At 41.8% G+C, this 25,596-nt stretch overlaps 2 protein-coding genes across 7 annotated transcripts in view; both read left to right on the forward strand.

Annotated features, from left to right (window-relative positions):
* Nucleotides 1-276: 276 nt before the first annotated feature.
* YWHAB (tyrosine 3-monooxygenase/tryptophan 5-monooxygenase activation protein beta) lies at nucleotides 277-23,188 on the forward strand. 2 transcript variants are annotated; one of them, XM_054467621.1, is made up of 7 exons: nucleotides 355-483; nucleotides 2,250-2,344; nucleotides 16,160-16,462; nucleotides 18,634-18,757; nucleotides 19,613-19,776; nucleotides 20,669-20,764; nucleotides 21,052-23,188. In XM_054467621.1, the coding sequence occupies exons 3-7, from the start codon at nucleotides 16,163-16,165 to the stop codon at nucleotides 21,106-21,108; spliced, it is 741 nt and encodes a 246-aa protein (XP_054323596.1). In that variant the 5' UTR covers nucleotides 355-483; nucleotides 2,250-2,344; nucleotides 16,160-16,162; the 3' UTR covers nucleotides 21,109-23,188. The 2 variants fall into 2 exon arrangements, with proteins under 2 accessions (XP_054323595.1, XP_054323596.1); XM_054467620.2 differs by lacking the exon at nucleotides 2,250-2,344 and having other exon boundaries at nucleotides 277-483.
* A 1,535-nt stretch (nucleotides 23,189-24,723) lies between these two features.
* Nucleotides 24,724-25,596, forward strand: part of PABPC1L (poly(A) binding protein cytoplasmic 1 like) — a 28,666-nt gene continuing 27,793 nt past the window's right edge. For all 5 annotated transcript variants that reach the window (XR_010125120.1, XR_008496061.2, XM_063659028.1 and 2 more), the window contains exon 1: nucleotides 24,724-24,973. Coding sequence is in view for 3 of the 5 variants with exons in the window: in XM_063659028.1 (XP_063515098.1) it covers nucleotides 24,781-24,973 (193 nt within the window). In the remaining 2 variants the exon portion in view is untranslated. The remainder of the gene's footprint in view (nucleotides 24,974-25,596) is intronic.

Here is a 25,596-nt window from a genome sequence, read left to right on the forward strand (position 1 = left end):
AAGGGCAAACCCCATCCAGACCACACTCCTACTCCTCCCCAGCTCCGCCCTCTCTCCGCCCACCTCCTTTTCACGCTCCCCCGCCCCATTTCCTTCTTCTCCGCCCACCTCCTCCTTGGTCCCTCCCCCGGCCATCCGCCCTGCCCCGGCCCCTGCAACCCTGCCCTTCGCCCTTCTTCCTCCTCCCTTCCGTCTGCGCCCCTCCCGTGGGGCCGCGGCAACCCCGTGCCTCGCTTGCCCAATGAGAACACGGTTTGGGGCGGGGCGCGGCCAGGACCGGAGCGGAAGTGGTGATCGGAGCGGAAGTGGAGCTGCCGCCACCGCCGCCGCCGATTCCGGAGCCGGGGTAGCCGCCGCCGCCGCCGCCGCTGCAGCCACTGCAGGCACCGCTGCCGCCGCCTGAGGAGTGGGCTTGGGAAGGAAGAGGTCATCTCGCTCGGAGCTTCGCTCGGAAGGGTCTTTGTTCCCTGCAGCCCTCCCACGGTGAGTGCGGCGCGGGGTCCGACCGGGGCCCCCGGGGGCCCAAACTCGAAGCCCCTCTCTGGCTGCTGTGACGACGGCGGCCCAGCGGGTGGGCCCCGGGGGGTAGCGGCGTGCTGCCTCTTTCGCTCCGCGCGGTCGCCGGCGGCGAGGCCAGACCTCGCAGCGGCCCCTCCCTGTTTCCGGGGCCGGGCCCTTTACCTCTTGGAGAGGCCGGGGCCGCCTGAGGTCCTGCCGGCCGGGCGGGGTGCAAGTCTGTACTGCGCCGTAAGGGACAGCGGAGCCGGGGATCCCGGACCCTCCCTCACTATCTGCTTCGGTCCCCACGCGACCCCTCCCTGCGTCTTGGTCGGCAAGAACTGTCCCCTTCAGCCCTGTCACCTCTGCTCCGTGCTTTCTGGTTTCCAGAAATTAAAATTTAATCAAACGCGGGTGAGTTTTCTAGCCCCAATCTCCGCGTTTGACTCCTCTTGGATGAGTAAGGGGTTTAACCTTGGCAGACAGCAGTGGGGGAACCCCCTCCCATTTTGCAGTAAAACCATTTCATCATCCTTCACTGGTTATGGAGCCTGGCAGGACCCAAGATTCCCTAGGAAGGGAATTGGGTTTGAATCAAGAAAATGTGTTTGTTGGAGCCGGTTACTGAGTCAGGCGGGATCCCCAGGAAAAAATATCAGGGGATGACAATCGGAGTATTTTCCCACAGTATTTACCGTCATTTAATGCCAGATTCTTTTGTGTCTTTACCCCAAGTTCCCCCATATTGTGTGTTAGCACGTTTTTCGGTGTGAAATTTGCCCGGTGGCTTCCTGGTCGGGGGGTGGGGAGTGGAGGGAAGAAGAGGTGGGAAGGTGAGTGCATCTTTGCCGCAAATGGAGAACTCCCATATAATGGGGTTTTCAGAGGTGGCAGCCTTGGTAAGCAATTTGCCAACCTTTCTGTAAAATACATGTTTCTTGTCGTTGCCTTCATTGCATTTCTCTCTGGTAAGGCTAGATAGCATCAGGTCCTGATTTTGCTTGCCCTGTGTGGGAGATGGAATTTGGCAAGATGATGCTATGAACATAAAATCAGCCTCCCTGGGAACCAAAAGAGAAAGGTGAAGCACTTATAGGAATATGAAAATTGTCTGCATTTCTCGTTCTGTCAGTTGATGTGAAGCCAGACACAGATGCAGTTTGTAGACCTGAACACTGCAGCTTTTGCATTTTCATGTTGGAAATGTATATAAGTATTTGTTCTTAGTGAATTTCTTCTTGACTGCTTCCAGTGTACCCTATTTCTTACTTAGGGATATCTCATTTGTTTGAGCCCTCATTTTTCTTGGATCCCTGTCCTTGGCAACACACAGTATGTGAGTGTAAAACCTGTCAATCTTATTGGACCTAAGTTAGAAATTTAAGTGTGGCTTTCAAAATGGAAGGCTAATAATCCTGTAGCAACTGCAGAATTATTTTCCTGGCCTGTCCGTCCAATGAGATAAGAAACCATTCACCTGTCTTGCAGATGAAGTCTTTATGAGAACTGAGGTGATTTGGCCTAGACTGTACACCTAGTTTTTTTCAAATTGAATATCCTCATTCATCAGTAGCAAATATTTATGGATTGCCAGCCCCTGGAGTATGACTCCTACCCTGTAATCTTTTGTACATTTCACATCTTGCAGTGCTTGTTATATTGAAGCCATTTTAGAATTGGAGCGCTTTAGATCAGGGAGGCAGCCTCTATAAAACCAGGCTGAGCAAATTCCCATGATGCTGGTTCTCTAGGCAGAGTCTCCAGAGATTTGGGCCGCTACAAAAAGTGCATTTTGCCCATTTGGCTGTGGATAGAGAAGCAGGAAGAGCACTGGACTTGGAGTCAGGTAAATTTGATTGAAATCTTGCCTGCAATATTTTCTAGCTTTCTGAATCTTCAGCATGTTAATCTCTGGTTCTTGGTTTTCTTATTTCCAGGGTTATCATTAAGCCTTTTTTATAAACTGTGAATTGTTAAATATAAGCTTTTGGTTTGTTTTTTAATCAGAGTTCACTATTAATGGCTTTTTCTCTCCAGTTAACATCCGATGACACTGAACCCTGCTTTGTACACATGTTGCTTTCAAAAAATGGTATGTTATTATAGGACTTTATTTTGCATATAGGCAAATCCAGTCTTTCTGAATCATTTTCTCGTCTATATAGCACAAATGGTAATGCAGCTTTTGATATATTTTTGTTGTGACAAGCTCAATAATGAAAATAAGCATCTGGGATATAGTTGGGGTTCAATAGATGTTATTTGACCATCTGCATGCATATACACGTGTATAGATTAGACATAGCATATATGCTATTCAAGGATATTTATATAGAATCCATCCATTTATGATTTATTCACCAACTGATGAGGTGGTATCAGACAATTAGTCTGTAATAATAGTTACCACTTCTAGTTCTTACTGTGTGCTAAGCTTTCTTTTAAGCACTTTAACCATATTAGTTCAGTCTTCATAACAACCAATGAAAGGTAAGATTGTTAGCCCCATTTGACAGATGAGGAAACTAAGGCACTGAGAAGAAGAATTTTCCCGAGGTCTCAGAGGCAGCGCAAGGTAAGTGCCAGAAGCAGGAATGAAACCAGGTGATCTGGTTCTGAGGAATGATACTATAGATTTCTACATGTAGAGACAGCACATGTATATGTTTTATGTGAACACCATTTAGTCCTTAATTTTTCTTTACACCAGTCCTAATAAAGTAAACGTTTGAATGGGAATATTAGCTATTTTTGAAGATAGATACAGGACAATTTATTGTGGAGCATATACGCATTCTGGCCTGTAGGGATGATAATTGCTAGCATGCATCAGGAAGCAAGCTTGTGAACAATCCAGTTTTTCTAGTACTTGCTTCGTACTAGGGAGAAAGTCATCAGTTACTTTGGCATAGAATTTTAGGTTCTTCATCTAATAGAATTTGATTGTGACCATTAATTTTTGTTTATCTTACTACTTCATCAGTAGATGTTCAGATTTTTCTCATTTTGTTGGCAGGGAGGAAATGAGGAACTATATCTACGTAAATAGAGAGAAACTTCTAAATTAAAACATCCTGTTGTGCTACCTGCTCTTTTGGTGTCAACAAACTGAGTTTTCCTTTAAATGCTGGTACCTTAGAGAATGAACTAAAATTTCCTTGTAAAGATACTTTTAAGTTCCTTGTTTCTACATTTTTCTAGGGAAAGACGACAATTCACTAGTTAAGGGGCAAGAAATTATGGTTATATAATAGCAACCTTTAAGCTTTAGAATCCTTTTGATCTCTGTGAATATGATCTTAGCAGTCATCTGTATGTCATGATGGAGAAACTAACGGTTGGAGCTGGATTCTGAGGGAATTTTTCTAAGGGGAATACTTGAGGAAACAGACTAAAAATGCTTTCTGTCTCATGATATGTGTGCTTGAAGGCCAATCATCTTACTGCTTTCTCTACTAAAAGATTTTCTAATAGAGGTATGGTTATATGTATCTAATACTCGTAATGAGATGTAAATGATCAGTGGCCTCAAGTCATTCCTAGCAGATTGTAGGTTAGTTGACTTTTTTTTTTTTTTTAATTCTGGCCAGTTCTTTATTATGTAAGTTTTTCACCTACCGGTTAGTTTATTTTATTGTTTTCCCTAAGAGAATCAACAGGAAGTTATTTCCGAATGGCCTTGACCAGGACAAGAAGATTGAAGGCTACAATAAAGTAGATATGAGTCCTGTCTATTATTATTATTTGCCCTCAGCTAAGAGCTTTCCTTTAAAATTTGTTTGACATTTTGGTGAGTCTTTGGCATGTTTTTATGCTGTTTTTAACTCCTTGATTTTGTTTGTATTTTTAAAGCTAGATACATTAGCTCAATAGGCCAGTTTTAAAATTTCACTGTAACAACTTTGTATAGTTCTTTTAAAAATGGACAGTTCTCTCTTTTCCTTAAGTGAGCATTGGAGATCATAATTGATCTTTAGGAGATAGGGTTACATAAAGGAAAGAGCATTAATTTTAAAATTAATGTTGGTTTAGATCCCAGATTTGCCATATATAGCTGTGTGAGCCTGAATAAGTTAACTCTTTGCATTTATAAAAGGGGACAGTGTCACCTGCCTCATAGGATACTTAGGATCAAATGCGTTTCTAGGAATCCCTGAGTGCTTTGCAGGCCATAAATGATGGATGGATATTTTTGTTATTTACTAAACGAGTTAGCTGGTTTGGGTTTTTGTATAGTGAACTTTTTGTATAGCAAACTGATTGGACTTCTGAATGGAGGAGATGGACAGAAAGTAATCCAAAGGCTTGTTGAAAGTCAGTTTGAATCTATAAATACAATGCTTGGTAGCTGAAAAATATTAGTCAAAATGTATAGTGTTGCCTCCTGATGAGAGCTGGCTGGCTTTTTTCAAAAAGTAGTCTAAGACTATAAAAACAGTCTGTATTTTATAGGTCAGATGTGTGCTACCTTCCTCTGTCCACGTAGGAAATAATTGCTTTTTCACTTTTTAAGAATGCATCAGTTGATCAAGTAGTCACTCAGTGTGCTAGGCCTTGTGCTCCACATTGGGTGTCCAAAGATACAAGTCTGGATTCCTACCTTTTTTTTTTTTTTTTGTGAGATGGAGTCTCACTCTGTCGCCCAGGCTGGAGTGCAGTGGCATGATCTTGGCTCACTGCAACCTCTGAAGCCCGGGTTCAAGCAATTCTCCTGCCTCAGCCTCCTGAGTAGCTGGGATTACAGGCGCCTGCCACTGCACCCAGCTAATTTTTGTATTTTTAGTAGAGACAGGGTTTCACCATCTTGGCCAGGCTGGATTTGAACTCCTGACCTTGTGATCCACCTGCTTCGGCCTCCCAAAGTGCTGGGATTACAGACGTGAGCCACCACGCCTGGCCGGATTCCTACCTTAAGCTCACAATCCGTTGTGGGAGCCAGCAGAGACACTTGCATTGCAGTAAACTGTGATAAGGGCCATTTTAGAAATAAGCATAGGGAAATTGTTATGTGCCTTTCTTTTAAAAGTCTTTAAAGAAAGCAGAGTATGTGTAAAATAAATGAGGTACATAGTAAGTTTCCCTACACTGGCTGACCATTTGTTTTTTAAGTTTTGTGTGGAATGTACTGTGGTTGCCATTTATTTGAGTGCTTATTGTTTTGCATCATAAACAGGTTTACTCCTTACAGGAACCCTAGTAAGTAGATTTGCCTGTCTTTTTTTTTTTTTCTTCACAGTCTTGCTCTCTCGCCTAGGCTGGAGTGCAGTGGCGTGATCTCAGCTCACTGCAGCCTCCGCCTTCAGGCTGCCTCAGCCTCCCAAGTAGCTGGGATTACAGGCGCCTGCCACTATACCTGGCTAATTTTTTTTATGTTTTTAGTAGAGACGGGGTTTCACCATGTTGGCCAGGCTGGTCTTGAACTCCTGACCTCAAGTGATCACCCTCCTCGGCCTCCCAGAGTGCTGGGATTACAGGTGTGAGCCACCACTCCCAGCCCAGATTTGCCTGTATTATGGATGAGAAAACAAATTCATGGAGGTCACATAGCCTGTGGACTCGGTGTGCGGTACTGGTAAATCAGACTGATTGGCTTCATTATGTCAGTGGGCCCCAAACTGTAGAAATTATTCATAAGGTCAACCAATTGGGCTGTCTTTATGGATCAGAATTAACATAGTGTCTTTTGGATTGATTACTTAAAGCCAAGAAGTCAATTTATTGTCATATCTACCATTAAGTCACATGTGTAACCTTGCGCCTGTCACTTAACACCCTCAGTAAGTTTAATCATGGCTAATTGGACATAATTAGCAATGATATGCAACAACTGATGTGAAAGAGGGAAGAGATTTTGAAATAATAGAAATGCAGTTTCTCTCCAAATTCAGTGTTCACTGGACATGGTGCTAATGACTTTGTATTACAGATATGCTGTGTTTTGTTTCCTAACAAAGAACCTGCAAATGTTTGAATGGAATTAAATTTATTACAGGACTCTAAATTTTATATGTAGAATGGCACACAGACAGTTTTATAGTGGGTGTTTTTTAGTGAGTAGTTTTCTCTGAGAGCCAAGAGTGTTTAACTTTTTCTGGGTAACACCCACTAACCACCTGGTCCCACTGACTTTCTCAGTCCCTCCTGCAGTAGCTTGGCATCTGATTTTTCTTCAGCAGAGAGACTCTAGAACTAAAACTTCTGCTTTACAGTGCTGTGGATGCTCTATCTGGAATGGTACATCTGTGAATGCTGTTCAGAATATGTGATCAGTTCCTTACCTCATTGAAACATTTGAGCCTAGATTTTTCAGATTTTCTTGTCAGTTTTCTTCCTTGTTCTCATTTCTTTATCTGCTTTGGCTTTTGATTTTTATTTCATCTAGAAAAACATACATGCACTTTATTAATAACATCTCTTTTTAAGTCACGACCTGGCTACCTTTAAACCTGTTTCCTCTAATTCTATCTGGTTGGTTTTCTAAGGAGAGGCATTGTAACCCTTAAACATGTGCTGTGTTTTTTTTTTTTAATTGATGTGTAATAGATATACATGTGCTCTTGTCTTGTGTTTCTACCAGTAGAGTTTAAGCTCTCTAAGGGGAGGACTACACTGCTTTCTTTTAAATTCCTCTCAATGAATAATCCAAAGAGTTCTTAGAAATTTGGTAGTTTTTCATTTTGTAGTTATTTCAACACACATTGGATTATATGTGTTATATTTTTGTGAGGTAGCTTAAGAATAAAAAATAAGAATGGCTTATGAGCCTTTACTCTAACCAGCACTATATGGGCATTTTATGTTCATTATCTTATTTAATAGCTATTAATGTCTCCTTTTAACACTGAGAAAACAGATTCAGATAAGTTGTAATGTGGAAATGTAGAAAAATCACCTACTTTCTCTTTAGAAGCTCAGATGTGTATGTAAGGCTTGCTAAAAGCAGACCCCACCATATATTTCGTATGTATAGAGCTTGGGTAATTCCTGACATATAATAATGGAGTCCTCATCTGAAATTTCTAACAAATTATTAAACTCAAAGCTTATTATTTTAGAATCGAGCATGTTCTTTTCCTTGAAAACAAAACATAGCTGAAAGCCAGTGCTTCTAAAGGCCACAACTGTCATTTTCAACTCTGTCTTTGCACTGCCTTTATTTAAAAAAAAAAAAAAAAAATGGATTAGCAATAGGTAGTCTTCTTTTTCTTTTCTTTCTTTCTTTTTTGATTCTTATCCTAGGATATCTGCTCTAGCCACTGGGAAATAACTTCTCAGTCTTTTGACCCTGACTAGAAAGATGTCCCTTGGGGAAGGAATTGAGATGGGGGACTAGGCTGTTTCCTAGATCCTCTATTTTCAGCATTTATTATCTGATTTAGAATTTTGTTTCTTTGAAGAAAATCCTATTTTGTGAGTACCTTTAGAATTATTTTTCATAGCTGTTTATCTGCACTAGTGGTTTCTCTTTAAACAGAAAAACACTTTTTTTCTTAAAAAAAGAAATAGAACCCAATTTTTAAAAAAGTAATACATACTTGAAGAAAATTTAAAAAGATAAGAAAATGAGGATATAATAATGTTATTACCCAGAGACAGAACCAGTGTTAACCACTTGGTGTAACCTTTCTGTTCCGGTTTGTTTGTTCTTTAGGGGATATTTTACAGAAATAAAATATTGTGCAGCTTCCTTCCCCCAGCCCCCATTGCTCTTAAATAAATGTTTTCATGACATTAAATCTCTTCTTTTGATGGCCACGTAATCTTATACCATCTATCTCCTTCCCTCCCCTGCCCTTTTTTTTTTTTGAGACGGAGTTTCGCTCTTGTCGCCCAGGCTGGAGTGTAGTGGCGCAATCTCGGCTCACTGCAAACTCCACCTCCTGGGTTCAAGTGATTCTCCTGCCTCAGCCTCTCGAGTAGCTGGGATTACAGTCATACACCACCCCGGCTAATTTTTTTTGTATTTTTAAGTAGAGACGGGGTTTCGCCACATTGGCCGGGCTGGTCTCGAACTCCTGTCTTCAGGTGATCTGCCTGCCTTGGCCTTCCAAAGTGCTGGGATTACACGCGTAAGCCGGTGCACCTGGCCAGTCTCCTTATTTTTTAAACCATTCCCATATTGCTGGATATTTAGATTTGCTTCCATTTTTTCACTAAGCAATCTCTGTGTTTATCAACAAATGCTTCCCAGTCCTGACTTGTTGCGTCCAGTGGCTTAGAACAGATTGACAGCCATCATCATCATATAGGTGTGCTGGAGAGCTCCTGTTCTCAAGCATGTCAGTCTCTTCCTGAAATATGCCCAGCACAAGGAAAATCTCTTGGCTTACTGCAGGGTTGGGCCCTTTGTGGCCTCTAATGAGTTTGCCTGCGCCACTATCTTGATGCTTCTGCAGTGGTGCCAGGCCTGATGATGAGACTATAGTCTTTCAAAAACTTTTTAGGAGACAAATAAAGAGTATCTTGCTGACTTTTTTTTAGAGGGAACCTCATTCAAAGTCTTGGAACAACAGTAGGTCTTGATTAAAAACCATCATGGCGTATCACTAGAAAATTCAATTAGAAACTAATGGATAAACTTCAGTTACATTTAACATATGTGTCCATTTTAACATATTAACTATCTGTACAAGATTAATCTAGACTTTTGCTTTTCCTTCTCACAAAATTGTATATTTGAAAAGAAAATTCAAGCTTATGGTTTTATGGGCTACTACAGTGTAATAGTCGTGGAGAAGAATAATAGTACTTCAGTTTGATTTTGCACTATGCATTTTTCAAGGAAGATTTCCGCATTTAGTATTCGTTAATTCCCTGCCCCTCATCTTCACAGCAACTCTCCTGAGGTAGATACCATCTTCATTTTCTGGATTGGAAGGCTGAGATTTAACATGCTCACATGGCAGTATAGTGGCACATGCGCTGTGACACACAGTCCTGCTGCCTTCTGACTATACTACATATAGGTACTGTGTGTTCCTTGTGCTCTCCCAATAATGATTTGTAGAAAAACTTGATATTCATTTGCATATGAGTTTTGTGCTTAGCACAGTTATAAGCATTAAATGTGAAACAAACGTGAAGCTTTCCTTTGAGGGCACACACGTGAAGCTGTAAATGGTACAGTACTCATCTGTATCACAGAATGGCATAAAGAAGTCCTGGACCATGTAATAGGCCACAATAGATTTAGAGTCATAGGCAAGGTAAATCAGTGAGGGCTAGGGCAGTCAGGGAAGGGTTTGTAGCCCTAGAATGGATGAGGTTCAGATAGGCAGGCAGTAAATGGGAGAGCACTCTAGATGAAGGGAACTACAAAAGCAGTTTCAGACACGTTTGAGCATGGTGTTTATAGGGCATGCGGTGCTGGCCAGCCTGAGAGAAAGGTACATGTTGGAGAACAGTGGATGAGAAAGCCAAACAAGTAAAGAGGAGACAATTTATCAGGAATTTGAAAGCCAGGTAGAGCTTAAATTTGATGGAGTAGCCAAAAGGGAGTCATTGGCTACTTTGTAAGTAGCCAGTTGTCCTTACTGAGTAAGGACAAAGGCAAGACTAGAGGTAATTTAGGAAGAGTAATTTTTTGTTTGTTTTGAGACAGGGTGTCTGTCACCCAGGCTGGAGTGCAGTGATGCAGTCATGGCTCACTGCATCCCTGGCCTCCTAGCCTCAAGCGATCCTCCCATCTCAGCCTCCCAAGTAGCTGGGACAGCAGGCATGAGCCACCACACCTGGCTAGTATTTTATTTTTTGTAAAGACAAGGTCTTACTATGTTGCCCAGGCTGGTCTTGAACTCCTGGTCTCAAGCGATGCTCCAGCTTTGGCCTCCAAAAGCACTGGGATTATAGATTGATCCGCCATGCCTGACTGGAAGAGTAAATTACTCTTTGAATTTCAGAGGGCACAGAAATCCAAGAAACTAGGTACAAATGTAATGAAGATTTAATATGCTTGTGAGGCTAATAGGTGCTTTGAATTATTTGAGAAAAGGGAGAACTCTACCAACTCTGCAGTTTTATGCTCACATTTCAGGATCAGTTTGTTCACTCAGCAGATATTTGTTCCTACCAATTATGTACAGGATGCTGTGGGAGATATGCCCAAAGGAGCTTATGGTGTAGGAAGGGAAATAGGAGATACTATGTAAGTAATTTTAGTACTGAAGAAACGTGATAAGACATTGACAGGTATCAGCGAAATGCTTTGTGAGAATATATTCATCTTAGAGCAATGCTGTCCCGTAGGAATAGAATGTAAGCCACATGTAATTTAAATTTTTCTGGTAGCTGCATTTAAAAATTTTTTTAAAGTGAAATTGATTCTATTTGTTTTTACTTAACCCATTATGAACAAAATATGATTTCAATATGTGGCAGTAGCCACATTTTAAGTGAATAGCCACATGTGGCTATGGCTATGGCTTAAACAGCTTAAGAAAGGCTTCATGGAAGGGATGATATCTGAGCCACGCTGTGAAGAATCCTGTATGCAGAGTAAATTTGGGAAAAGCCATTCCAGGTAGAGGGAGTGGCTTAGTGAGCAAAGATAGAAAAGCATACTTTGTATGTAAGAAAACCATTTTGGCAGAAGCACATATGATGTGGAAGGCATGATGTGGGGGTCTGGAAGATAGGTTGGCAAGCTTTCACTGATAGGGGAGGAAATCTGACTCTACTTTTGGCATCAGGGAACTTTAAAGAATTTTGAGCAGGAAGTGACTTGATCAGAGTTATAGGAAAATGGGTCTTACAGCAAAGGCATGGAGGGGGCTGTAGATAATGAGTGACTGAAAGCAGTGCCACTAGGGCAAGATTTTGGATGGGAGATTTATTGTAGATGTAGAAATAGGAACAATTTCATTTCTCCTTTGTTTGCTGCCTTCCTCCAAACTGCTGGGTGTTGTGTAACCCATTTCCTGTTGAAATTGGTCTAGTTGCTTCAAAATCCATGTTATATAAGTCAAAAGTTGTGTAAGCAGTAGCCATCAGGACCTTTAGCTATGGATTTTGTTTGTTGTAAGTTCTTTCTGTATGTGTATAATTAAAAATATTTAAAACAGATAAATGGATACAGATTTTAAAAAGGTGTGCATTCAGTCTTTATCTTGCCATGATGGTTCTCAATCTCTAAGAAATCTTGCAGTAATTTCAGAGAAGCTTAAAATAGCTGACCCCAAAAAGAAGGGGTACATTTTATTTTGGGAAATAGGAAAGGCATATTTGGGAGGTCCCATTGAATAGTCCAGATTCTTTAGAGTAGTATGATTTAACTTTTAATCCTTGAGAAGAAGAGAAGTAAAAGGGGGGTAGCTTAATTTTGGGGCCTAGTAGAGCTGAAGAGGTTGATGGCATTATTTAGCAATGGCAATCCTTTATTACTCCATTATGATACCACATGGGATGGCTTAGCTCTGAATTGGCTTTTGGCCAGTACTTTATGATTTGGAGTCATCCACGGGTAGAGTTGCGTAGGTACTGTTCTATGAACTTTGAAGTGGGCCTCTAAGTGACTTCTAACTTTGAATTAGTCTACAGACTGGAAATTTTCTAAAGGTTGTTGGGTCATTGAAAGTTGGCTTCTTTCTGGTGTACCTGGCACTTTTAGGAACCATGAAGTAGGGTTATTTAATGATGAAGATATTTATTGTCCTGATCTCAAAGACCTTATGGTCAAGAAAGTTAGACATATTAAGACAGTGGTCATCCTTTGGTATCCAGGGGGGTGTTGGTTCCAAGACACCTGGGGATACCAAAATCTGAAGATACTTGTTTATTTTGTGTTTTTTTCCTTCTTTATTTTCCACCACGGTTGGTTGAATCTGTGTATCTGGAACCTGCAGATATGGAGGGCCGACTATATGTAATTTTAAGATGGTAGAGTATTTTTGATGTACTTGTATTAGAGTAGAACAGGTTATCTTGTGGTAACCAACAGCTCCAGCATCTCAATGTTTTAACCCAGCAAAAGTTTCTTTTGTTTTCACCCTGTGTGTCCAATGAAGGTCTGCAGGAGTCTTGCACTATACAGTCACCCGGGGACTCAGGCTGACAAAAACTCTACAGTTGCATGACGGTACCACCTAGAATACATGGCCTTCTCAGTGGCTGCTGTGAGGGAAGAGAGCCTGGGGAGCCACACGTAGGATATTCACAGTGTTAACCTGGAAGTAGCATCATTTCTACTTATCTTTCATTGGACAGAACTACCACGTGGCCTCTTCTAACTGCTGTGGGGGTTCTGGGAAATAGAAGGGAACAAATGGAATGTTTCTTGAGGATTACTCTCTGCCTTAGTTTTATTCTAGTGTTGTGAGTGAAGATGTCAGATGGATCAAAGTGAGACTTGCCTCACTGAGTGTAAGCTTACAATTAGTGAGCCTTATATAAGACACAGCTCTGCATGTGATTTAGATAATAAGCAGTAGGAAGAAAAATTATAGTTATGAACTGGAGAATCAATTCTTTCTGAATCACCTAGATTTTGAGTGTATCTTGTTGTGCTCCCTAAAACATTTTTAGGTGATAAGGCCCTGTGTGTAGAATTTCTCTCTTGAAAATACAGAAATGACTTTTGAGGCAAAACCATTTTGTGAGTGGAGGTCATACTTTCTTGTTTTTTTTTTCCTCTTTTTTTTTTTTTTTTTTTTTTTGAGATGGAATCTTGCTCTGTTGCCCAGGCTGAAGTGCAGTGGCACGATCTCTGCTCACTGCAACCTCCATCTTCCGGGTTCAAGCGATTCTCTTGCCTCAGCCTCCCCAGTAGCTGGGACTATAGGCACGTGCCACCGTGCCCAGCTGATTTTTTGTTTTTTTAGTAGAGATGGGGTTTCACCGTGTTAGCCAGGATGGTCTCAATCTTCTGACCTCGTGATTCACCTGCCTCGGCCTCCCAAAGTGCTGGGATTACAGGCGTGAGCCACTGCACCCAGCAGAAAATGATTAATTTAAAAATAGCAAAGAGGCCAGGCACGGTGGCTCACATCTGTAATCCCAGCACTTTGGGAGGCCGAGGCAGGTAGATCACCTGAGGTCAGGCGTTCAACATAGTGAACGACATAGTGAAACCCCACGTCTACTAAAAATACAAAATCAGCCGAGTGTGGTGGCGCATGCCTGCAGTCCCAGCTACTCAGGTGGCTGAGGAGAATCACTTGAACCCAGGAGGCGGAGGTTGCAGTGAGCTGAGGTTGCGTCACTGCACTCCAGCCTGGGTGACAGAATGAGACTGTCTCCAAACAAATAATCATTTTCAGAGCTTTAAATTGTGATACCATGTATGTAGTAATGAAAGAATTTTTTTAAAAGACACTGACATTGGCTAGGCACAGTGGGTCACACGTGTAAGTCCCAGCACTTTGGGAGGCCAAGGCGGGCAGATCACCTGAGGTTAGGAGTTCAAGACCAGCCTGGCCAAAAATGGTGAAATCCCATCTCTACTAAAAATACAAAAGTTAGCTGTGCATGGTGGCACGCACCTGTAATCCCAGCTACCCGGGAGGCTAAGGCAGGAGAATCACTTGAACCCTGGAGGTGGAGGTTGCAGTGAACTGAGATTGCACCACTGTACTTCAGCCTGGGTGACAGAGTGAGACTCTCTCAAACAAACAAACAAACAAACAAAGCACACAAAAAAAACCTGACACTACTACTGTTTAAAGTAGCATTTCATGTTTTTATAGCTCAAGATATTAGCGTATTTTTATACTGTGTGGCACAGATTGATATATCAATATTTAAACCAACAGTACGTAAAATTAACTCTTCTTGTCTAGTAAATAACTTTTCAATTATTTTATCCAAAAATTACTTATTAAAATTACCGCACTCAGTAAATGGTGATTATTGCAGTGGGGAATTGACTGTGGTGAGTTGATAAGAGGTATTCACTGATTGGCGTATGGATTTGATAAATTGATAAACTGAAGTCACTAGGTTTTTTGTCTATTTCAGAAAAACTTTAAATGAACTCAGTTATGGTTCAGATGAATTCAGTTACGGTTTCAAGTTATGTTGCTGTACATCTTGTTATACAACCCTTTCTCTTGCAACCTATACCATATACAAAATTAGTGCCTGATATTTTTATATAATGCTTTATACTTTTTAAGGTGCCTTCACATGTATCAGGTCTTTTGTTCCTCATAACAGGCCCACTAAAAGAGTTGGTAGTGTTCTTTCTTTTTTTTTAGAGACAGGGGTCTCACTTGGTTGCCCAGGCTGGAGTGTAATGGCACAGTCACGGCTCACTGCATCCTGGAACTCTGGGCTCAAGGGATCCTCCCACCTCAGCCTCCTGAGTAGCTGGGACTACAGGTGCACACCACCACACCAGCCAATTTTTTCTTCTTTTGTAGAGATGAGGTCTTACTATGTTAGAGACTGATTTGCCAGGATAATCTTGAACTCTTGGGATCCCAGGCGTGAGTCACCACATCCAGCCCTGGGTAGTGTTCTTATTGCCCAGTAAAGAAACTGAAGCTCTCAGGTTAAGTGATTTAACCAAGGTCATGCCACTTGTAACTAAGTAGCAGAGCTAGTGCTAGATAGAGCCCAAGTCTGACTGCCCTTAGTTTATGTTCTTCCTGTGCAGTGTGTCCTAGTAACAAAGTTAGCAGATTACAGAAGATACGATAATAATCTTTCCCATCTTTCAGGTATCTATTGCTTGATGGGTGCACCCAAATAGATCATTTAAAATCATATCTTTTGCTTCAGGATTGGTTGAAACAATCATCATACTTACTCTTTCCTGTACTATGGAAAAAACAGGTTTAGTCAAAACCAGAGTTTCTTACAGGATAGTGAAGAGAGGACTTCCTGTATTACAAAATACAGTTGGATTAAGGTCATTAAAACAAACAAACCAGACAATTACTGAGAGAAGTCAAGGACATATATAGAGTAAGCATAAACTTTTTTTTTGAGGTGGAGTCTCACTCTGTCGCCCAGGCTGGAGTCCAGTGGTGTGATCTCGGCCCACTGCAACCTCTGCCTTCTGGTTTCAAGTGATCCTCCTGCCTCAGCCTCCCAAGTAGCTGGGATTACAGATGCCTGCCACCACGCCTGGCTAATTTTTGTATTTTTGGTAGAGATGGGGTTTTACCGTATTGGTCAGGCTGGTCTCGAACTTCTAACCTTGTGATTTGCCCGCCTCAGCCTCCCAGAGTGCTGGGATTACAGGTGTTAGCTACTGCACCCGGCTAGTAAGCATAAACTTCTAAAGAAATAGTTATTAAGCAGTCTCTACGTGCCAGGCAGGTGAATTAGGCTAATGGAAGAAAACAAAAGCTCTAGAGCCAGTTAGAGGTGAGCTGGAGTTCTGGCTCTCTACCATCTATTTGCATGTTGCTCTGGGCATATCACTTGCCTTCCCTGACCCTCCATTTCTTCACCCATATGAAGGGGAAAGAAGTTGTTATGAACATACCTACTCTGGGACTGTTGGGAAGATTACTTGACCAAAATAATATAAAGGCCTTAGCAAAGTACTTAACCCTAGAGGTGTTTGATATATGATCAGTATTGTTGATGGCATTTGGAATGAGATGTTTCACATTTAGTATGCTGCTTTCTAGATGGGTTGGAAGAAGATTCACACACATGTTTCCTAGGCCCCAAAACCTGACATTTGCTCTTTCTTTTTCTCTTGCTCTTGTTCTAGGGAATGACAATGGATAAAAGTGAGCTGGTACAGAAAGCCAAACTCGCTGAGCAGGCTGAGCGCTATGATGATATGGCTGCAGCCATGAAGGCAGTCACAGAACAGGGGCATGAACTTTCCAATGAAGAGAGAAATCTGCTCTCTGTTGCCTACAAGAATGTGGTAGGCGCCCGCCGCTCTTCCTGGCGTGTCATCTCCAGCATTGAGCAGAAAACAGAGAGGAACGAGAAGAAGCAGCAGATGGGCAAAGAGTACCGTGAGAAGATAGAGGCAGAACTGCAGGACATCTGCAATGACGTTCTGGTAAGAGGCCAGTGCTTCTGTTTTGAACAGTGGTTTCTAAATAGTATTAATTTAATGTATAAATGCAGACTCTCAAAACAGCTTATGAGAGAGAGGTGTCTGAATATACTGGAAAGCTGCCAGCCATTTACAACTAATATTTAAGCATATGATATAATTTGTGTCACCTATTGCCTGATCAGAGGTTGTACATCACTTCTGAGATATTTTCCTCTCCTATCAAAAAGACCTGTGAAAAACAGTGACATTTATTCAGCCTCTGTCCATCTTTTAAAATTGAGGCCAGATAGACAGGATTTTAATAGATAACAGCTACAGATAGGCTATTGTGTATATTAGTCAGAGTAGTGATGTCATCGCCAGTAGGGGAGGGAGATGAAAAAGCTGAGCTGCCTTTCAGCCTCTCCCCAGTCATGCCTTCACACTGTAAAGTCCTGCTTTGGTCTGAAAGTTAGGCACATCCATCAAGTTCGGCATGCATTCCAGAGCCAAATTCAAAGTGTTTTGGGCATTCTCCTCTCCTTCCTGTATTTTACGTAAGCCCTTAGTCAGATGATTGATTCCCTCTGGCTGCCACTTGGGATTGAATGGGAGGGGTATGTACTCTAAAACAAATCATCATCATATTGTCTTTCCCCCACATCCTGAGCCCATTGGGAACTTTCTTTTTCTTCCAGGTGAAATCAGGTAAAAATGAACTCAGTGAGGGCTGCTTTGAAGGGAAAAGGAATTCACACTTGGGGACCTACCACCTTCCCTGCTGGCTGCCTTTCCGAATTACTGCCTATGACTCCTTTCTTTTGAAAACCAGTACAAAGCTTGTCAGCCATCAGGCAGCACCCCTTATCCCTAACCCATTAGGAGTTACACACTGACTGTCTACAAAGAATATTAAAACGACTACCACCCCCTGCATCTTCTCATTTTGGTTGATTAAATCCCCTTATAACTAAGCTTTGCATTGAGCTTCTCTTTTTATTAGACTCATGGCGTAAGAGTGTCATGACTAAATTTGTTGCCTGTTGGTAATTTGGGGGTTTGTTAATGGTGCACTAATTCCTGAATGTTAGGTACATCTGGTATTCAGATGAAGTATGTCATGCATTCCAAAGGCAAGAAAGTTCCATAATTCATGAAATGTAGACCAACTTTTAAGAGCATCTGAAAGAATGTGAAGAAGAGCTTGGTACTTACTGCCTCTTAACCAGTTTTTCAGGATGCCACATTCTAAAACAACTCTTCGAAAATATTGCTCTGTATACGAAGCTTGGACTCCTTCAGAACTACTTTTGTTGTAAGCATAAATGTTTAAAGGAATTTATTATTAATAGTATTAGCTACTCTTTGAGTGCTTACTACGTGCCAGGCAACGTGTTAAGCGCTTTATGTATGTCAACTTATTTATCATTATAACTACCCTAGAAGATGGCTATACCCTAGAAGATGACCCTTCGTATAGCTGAGGAAACTGAGGCTCAAAGTGATTAGGTAATTTGTCCAGAGTCATACAGATACAGATAATAAGTGGCAGAAGAGGGATTTCTACCCAGGTCAGATTGACTTTAAACTTAGTTCTTGGCAGTTTTGCTCTATTATCGCCTTTTTCCTCCTAAGGAAAGATGTTTTTTTCCCCTTTAATTATAGAAGTAATACCAGTTTGTGGGTTTAAAAAGGGTGGGGGGAACAAGTCAGAAGAATATAAATAAGAAAGTAAAAATCACTTCTAATCTTACCACCCAGAGAACCATTATTAACATACTCCTTCCAGGCTTTTCCGTTATGTATTTGTGAGCATGTACACATATGTATCTTAATGTTAAAATAGGATTCTTGTGGTATTTATAATCTGCTTTTTTTCACCCAGATTTCTTTTGAGAGCCTTTCCATTATCTGTGTAGCTCTGCATCATTTTAAAGGCCTACAAAGCATTTCATTGTATGGCTATACTTTAATTATCCCCTATGGATGGTCAAAGTGATTTTTAACAGAAGCATACAGGCATCTGCTGTTATGACCTGGGCTAAACAACATTTAGTAGCTTGGATGAAAAATTGGTGTTTTTTTAATCTTCCAAAAAATTATTTAGAAGCAGTAGTGTATATCTTGAATCTCAAACATAGTTTTAGCATCTTGTGAATAATTCTAAATTCTTAACAATGTTCATTTTTTAGGAGCTGTTGGACAAATATCTTATTCCCAATGCTACACAACCAGAAAGTAAGGTGTTCTACTTGAAAATGAAAGGAGATTATTTTAGGTATCTTTCTGAAGTGGCATCTGGAGACAACAAACAAAGTAAGTAATATCTGTAAAAAGAAATTTGACCAGTAATGCAGCCAGTCTTCTTTCACAGGGACTTTTAACGATTTTTGCTTTGTCTGTTTGCCATAGACACCAACGTCACAGTACTAAGAATTTAAAAGACCACAGCATTGTGATGAACGGGGTCATGGGTGGGCAAATAAAAATTTATCTGACAGGGAAATATAGAGGGCATTAAAAATCTGGTGCGCAGTATATTTAAAAAGATCTTTATCTTGAGTATTATTTGTTAGCTCTCTTTTTATTGGTGAACTTTTTATACTTGGTGGTATGAAACTACCCTAGTGATGCATTGCTTTTATCACATGTATTACTGTGATGGTGATAATCTTAACCACACTTTATTAAGTGCCTATGTGCCAAGTACTTCCGAGTCTCACTTACTCTTCACACAACCCTACGAGTTAGGTGGCAGGCTGCCCATTTTTCAGATAAACTGAGGTTTATGGAGGTTTCTACTTGCCCCAAGCCGCAGACCTAGGGAGTAAGAGTTGGGAATTAAAGTTTGGATCTATCAACTCTAAAGCCTGTGATCTTTGCACTAGAACCTATGGTTTTTCACATTCTGTATTGTTAAAGGTTATAGCTGTATTTAACTGCTTTAGTAGACTTTGTCATAATTATTTTCCCCCAAAGTATTTAATGTACAACTTGGTTTAGAATAAATATCTAACAAATGTATAATTGAATGGCAGAGACACTGACACCTCATTTGATAGGTCATTGCTCCTGCCCAATTTGGGACTGAGAAAATAATTTGATAGTTGGTCCAGTGTGTGATACCTATGAAAGATATGAGCCTTTAATATTTTCATCTTTATGTTACAGCCACTGTGTCGAACTCCCAGCAGGCTTACCAGGAAGCATTTGAAATTAGTAAGAAAGAAATGCAACCTACACACCCAATTCGACTTGGTCTGGCACTTAATTTCTCAGTCTTTTACTATGAGATTCTAAACTCTCCTGAAAAGGCCTGTAGCCTGGCAAAAACGGTGAGAAAGACCCTTTGTGATATCTAACCATAGCAAAACAGTGCTTGTGTTATTAACTTCTTTTTATTCCTGAACATACTCATTGTCTTGGACTTTTTTTGAAAGATTTTCTGGGGGCGGGAGTGTATCTTTTATGAGATAAATACAGATCTGTTACTTTTTTAATTCATTCTCAATACCTTCTGCTGACTTTGTTTGATTACTGTTTTTTGTGGGTTGGTTGTAGAAAGTTCCAGGTGAATGTAGTTAGTTGTTTCTTACCAAGCTTTGAGCCTTGGTTATACATTGTCATTCTCGTGCCAAGATTTGAGGTTATAGTTGTATAAAAGAAATATACAGCACATTGTTGTTGTGTGTTGGATTACCTTCCATATTCTTCCTTTGGCCTTTTCTACGTATTTTTTGTAGTCCCTCAACCTGCACACAACTTTTTAAAAAAAATTTTATTCGGGAAAGGTGCCTTAGAGTTCCATCACTTAAATCAGATTTAGTGATGTGAGTTTCACTTTATCACTTGTATCCAGACCTTTTGAGTTTTAGTTTAAATAAATAAATAAATAAATAAATAAATAATTTTAAACAGAAGATTGCTAGAAATGTCTTTGGTAATTAAAAAGTCCCACGCGTTTGCCCAGAATGACTGTGCTAGGGTTAGCTTAGTTATTAGGTACAGCAAAGTTCTTATCTCGGAGTTTCTGTCATTGTTGGTTGGTGCTTTGTAAATATGCCTTATACTTCTGCTGGAAACAGCTAACAGACAGGGTAATAATAGCCTAGGTTCCCCCAAAGTACTGTACAAGAAGATAAATTATATTCACTTAGCAGAAAAAAAAGTGGGCTAAACTAGCTCCAGAGAACTTGTGAATTCTTTGCTAAAGGCTCTTTGTTTTAGGCATTTGATGAAGCAATTGCTGAATTGGATACACTGAATGAAGAGTCTTATAAAGACAGCACTCTGATCATGCAGTTACTTAGGGACAATCTCACTGTAAGTACTAATTCCACAGGGTTTATACTCTCTTTCCTATTCACCTACTTAATAATTCACTGTTATCTTCAAGAGGGGATTTGTACCCTGTTAAATGTAGTTACAGTTTTAAGTTGTTAAATTTGTTAGAAATGACTGCTGAAGTTTTGACCTTTGCAGTCATCCCTGTCTGCAGTGACACAGGAATAATTTTAAACTGTTGAGTGAGATAAGATTATACATACTGGGCCACCTACCTAGGGAACTTTTAGTAGCCTTGCTTTAATTATACTTTCTTTCTCTTGCAGCTGTGGACATCGGAAAACCAGGGAGACGAAGGAGACGCTGGGGAGGGAGAGAACTAATGTTTCTCGTGCTTTGTGATCTGTTCAGTGTCACTCTGTACCCTCCACATATATCCCTTGTGCGATAAAAAAAAAAAAAAAAAAAAAAAAAAGTACGTCGACTTTCAATTTTTCACAGCCTCAGCCTAGGAAAAATGGTTCATGGGATAAACAGCTGGTAGTTGTATCTAAAACTCAGATTGGTCACATAAATGCCACGGCGTTCCGAAGTTTTGATTTTGATTAACATTGACAGGATTACTGTGTGTTTAATTTTTTAAAAACTGAACACTGTGATTATGGGGTTTTGTAATTTAGCAGAACTCTTACTGGTAGAAAAAATAGACCTGAATTATGTGTAACTTTTTGGAAAGTTTAATCAGATATCAAAATAATCATTGAAATACAATTCCATTGTAAAGTTGTACAGAAAGTTATAGAGATTATATTGTGATGCTGGAACTTGGAGTGAGACACACATCATTTGACATTTGAGTTTAATGGTAATTCACAGTAATGCTGCCGTTGTTCGGGACTTAAAGACACTTGACCTGTTTGGGCTGTTGCCACTTAAAAGTTCATGACCACAAATGTCCACAGTATCTTCCTCTGAGGAAACTCGAATCCTGAAATGGAAATTCTTTGTGGCAGATAACTGGCTTATGACACCTTGAAAAGTTCAAGTGCTCATATAACACACCAGACTGAACCCCCTTTCCTTCAGCAATATGTTCACTATGTTACCAATTTGCAGCTTGTGCTTCAATAGTGGAATCTATTTTCATTGTTAACACTGAGCTAAAGAAAAAAGCCGTGTGTTTTATGAATGACCTTATCTGTTTCCTGGATAATACCTTTAAGAATAATGTCCTGAGTCAGGCGTGGTGGTGCGTGCATCTAGTCCCAACTATTTGGGAGGCTGAGGCAGGAGGATCGCTTGAGCCCAGGAGTTTTAAGGCTGTAGTGCCCTATGGTTGCACCTGTGAATAACTGCACTCCAGCCTGGGCAACATAGCGAGACCTCGTCTCCAAAAAAGGAAACAGAAAACAAAAAAAGGAATGATGTTCTGTAGAGATGGCCTTTCAGTTGAGGAGTACTCAGTTTTCAGGTTCTTCCTAGCTCGGGGCTTTTAAATTTTGAAATATAAACATTCTTTCCCACCATCCTTTTTTGACTGTTGACCTTGGTTTTCTCTTCTAAGTTTCTGTCCCTCTGCTTCCTTTTTTTCCTTTTTGAATTCTATCTTTATCTGTCTTTTGTTCACTTTTTAATGCTATATATGGGCAGGGGTGAGAGACATTACTGAGCACCTTGGTGAGCAAGCCTGGCTTTAAAGAGTTGAGAAGAGCTTCTGGCACCAGAAAGAACCCTGTCTTCCTCCAGTTCTCAACATGGTGTTGCTCTTCAGTCATACCAGGATCTGAATCAAAAAAGTATTTTTAAATATCCATGATTTCTCCCTGTATTGAGGCTAGCCCTGATCATGCTTTTTGTGCCTGTCACCAGGTCTCCCAAGTGCACTCATCCAGCTCAGCGCTCAGATGTGTTTAAGGAGACCCTATATTCAGGGAAGTTGCGTGGACACTGCAGTGGAGAGAATTGAGAATAGTCAGGCCTATCAGTCTCACAGAATCACCCCTCTACCTTTAATATTCCTCTTAGCTGTAGAGTCCATCTGTTTGTCCATCTGCTGAAATGAGAAAAGAAAAATTTATGCACTGATTTAAAACAAACCAAAAAAAAAGAAAAAAACAAAAAAAAAAATCCCTCCTTTCTAGCTGAACAAAAATGTGCAGTTAATACTTGGCGCTTGAAAATGCAGTAGTGAATGTGGAACCAAGCCTGTCTGTATATCTGGTAGCTCTTTTCTTGCTTTGTTTTTTCTTACCAGTATTCTGCCTAATGTTTGCTTCTGTGATGGTTATATTGCCTAGCAAGCACACCCGTGGTTGTGAAAATAGTATAGCAAAAAAAGAAAAATCCCCGGTTATTGATGTACTAGATTTGTGTATGTCTTTTAAACAGTTCTAGTTTCACCTTACATGGAATAATCAGGAAAAGTGTAAAAATTCAAAAGTGAAATAAAAATTTTATCAGTTAGTTGCCTGTGAATTGATGTGTCACCACCATCTCTGTTGCTACCAGTCCTAGCTAACTATTCTGATCACACTTATTTTTAACTCTGTTTTCTTTAAAAATAGGCAAACAGTTTTATTTCATTATTTAGGACCAGAAGTCAAGGTGTTATCCAGGGGAAGAAATTACCATTAATTAAACAGCCTCTTTCCACCCGTTACTTGATACCTCTCTACCTTCCACAACAAACCATGCAGGTATTAGGTCCTCTTTAGTGACTTCTAAGATTTGGTATGGACAGTTATTTTGCATTGTATTCAAGCCCCCCATCCCTTCCCCATTTTTTAACCCTGAGATACAACCAAGCCAGTGAAACAGGTAACCTATGGTTGCGTAAGGCTTGGTCATCACCAAGCTGGCTTCTCACCTGTCCTCACACTGTATGGTGGCCTGCAGAGCTGGTTCCTCACAGGATTTGCCCCTTCTGAAAACATCCACATTACCACAAGAAGAGAAAAAAATCAGGATAGAGGGGTCTTTTTTAGCCCAAGATTAGAATTAGTGCTTCCTTGCTACTCTGAGGCTGGACAGCCAGATGAGCACCTTCTGTCCCTAGTTTGGGAGCTGTTTCACCTGTTGAAGCCACACTCAACCAAAAGTCAGTGGGGGCGTACCTGCTCTGTTGGATCAGTGAGACCAGGAAAGTCCTATCAGAGGAAAAGTGAAGTATTGGTGCTCAGTGGAGTAGTAGTTTTGTTTTTGTGTTGTTTTTAATGTCCCTATACCACAGATAGATTGACGCTGCAAGCTCAGATTGACAGTCTTGCTCTGTTTAGGTCTTGCTCTGCTATTAGTTCCCAACTGTCCGCATTTAGGCTGAGCCACAAGTAACTCAGTGAACCTCGCTGGTGTAATGGATGTGTAATGGCTTAGCAGAGGGACAGGGAATATCCCAGGAAAAGGGGTCTTGGTAATATGAGCCAGTACCAAGAAAGGCCTTAGTGGTCTCCAGTTCTCACGTCTCAAAGCCATTTCCATCCTTGGTGCGAAACGGTGGGACTGGATCAGGCTCTCTGGAGGAAGACGTCTTCAGTGGAGCAGGGTAAAATTCTCTACACAAGCTTTGAAACAGTGGCCTGTTCGGAATTCCGCTTGTGTGTGAAACGCAAAAAGCGCGGTCTGGGTCTCCTTTCATTCTTGTCAAGAGGGAGTCATTACCATTTTACAGAGAAGGGAAACGGATTCAGAAAGATGATGATCTATTCTGTCCCAGTCCTCGGCCCTTTCAAAAGAGCTGGGGGTTTTGAGAGCACTCAAGTCCCCGCAGCCCTGCTCAAGGCCAGGTTGAAGGCTTTTTCCGCCTCCCAGGGCGGGGTCAGAGGTGTCCCCACCTGTAGCTTTTAGATCCCCCAAGTGCTCGCAGGTGGGGTGTGGGCCCAGGAGGGATCCCGGGGAGGGGCGTCCGAGCGCGCCCACGATTGGTGCGCAGGGACCCGGGGGCGGTAAAGGGAAGGGGCGGGCCCGCGCCCAGGAAGGAGAGCTCTCGCCCGGGTGAGCGCGGGGCCGCTGGGTGACCCGGCTCCTGCTTGCCCCGCAGCCCCGGCCCCCTGCCCACCATGAACGCCAGCGGCTCTGGCTACCCGCTTGCCTCGCTTTACGTGGGCGATCTGCACCCCGACGTGACCGAGGCCATGCTCTATGAGAAGTTCTCTCCCGCCGGCCCCATCCTGTCCATCCGCGTGTGCCGCGATGTGGCCACCCGGCGCTCGCTGGGCTATGCCTACATCAACTTCCAGCAGCCCGCGGACGGTGAGCCCCGGGGATGGGGCGGGAGGGGAAGGACCGACGGACAAGCAGGCGGACAGCCAGAAGCCGGAACTGGGCCGCTTGCGCTTTCATCTTACACTTTGCAGCCGGGGAAACTGAGGCTCAAAGATAACAGGGCGTGGGCAGAGGCCTGGCCCCTGAGACGGGAATTGGTAATTAGTGTGGTTTACTGCTATTCCTCTACAGAGGAGAGAGATTAGGGTCGAGTGAAAACAGATATAGGCTTTGTGGCGGGGCGGGGGGCGGGGGTGGGGGTCAGGCGGACCAGGGATAGAAGCCCAGCAGCTGTGTGACTCTGGGCAAGTTACTCGACCATTCTGAGCTTCAGATGCCTGTCTGGAAAATGGGGGTCCTAGCTGCCTTATAGAGTGCTTGTGAGGATGAGAGATTCAAAGCACCTGGTGAGGAAGATGCCCAAGGCGACACAGCTGGTGAGCGGGGAGGCAGGAGAACCCAGGCTTGGGCTCAGGCCTTTCCCAGCGCGACGTGAGATCCACACTGGGCACCTCTACCTGCACAGGCTCTGAAAAACCGCTGCCTCCAGGCCGCAAGGCCGCTTTCTCAGAGCTGATAGCATTGATTAGAGTTTGTCCGATGAGTTTGCC

This window comes from Pongo pygmaeus, chromosome 21 (genome assembly GCF_028885625.2).
Source record: "Pongo pygmaeus isolate AG05252 chromosome 21, NHGRI_mPonPyg2-v2.0_pri, whole genome shotgun sequence".
NCBI lineage: Eukaryota > Metazoa > Chordata > Mammalia > Primates > Hominidae > Pongo > Pongo pygmaeus.

Excerpts from the sequence above, each read along its gene's own strand:
- YWHAB (XM_054467620.2), top strand. The coding sequence starts at position 16,163 with ATGACAATGGATAAAAGTGAGCTGGTACAGAAAGCCAAACTCGCTGAG. Across the intron at positions 19,777-20,668 it reads CCTGTAGCCTGGCAAAAACG|GCATTTGATGAAGCAATTGC; the intron begins GTGAGAAAGACC and ends TCTTTGTTTTAG. Across the intron at positions 20,765-21,051 it reads TACTTAGGGACAATCTCACT|CTGTGGACATCGGAAAACCA; the intron begins GTAAGTACTAAT and ends TTTCTCTTGCAG.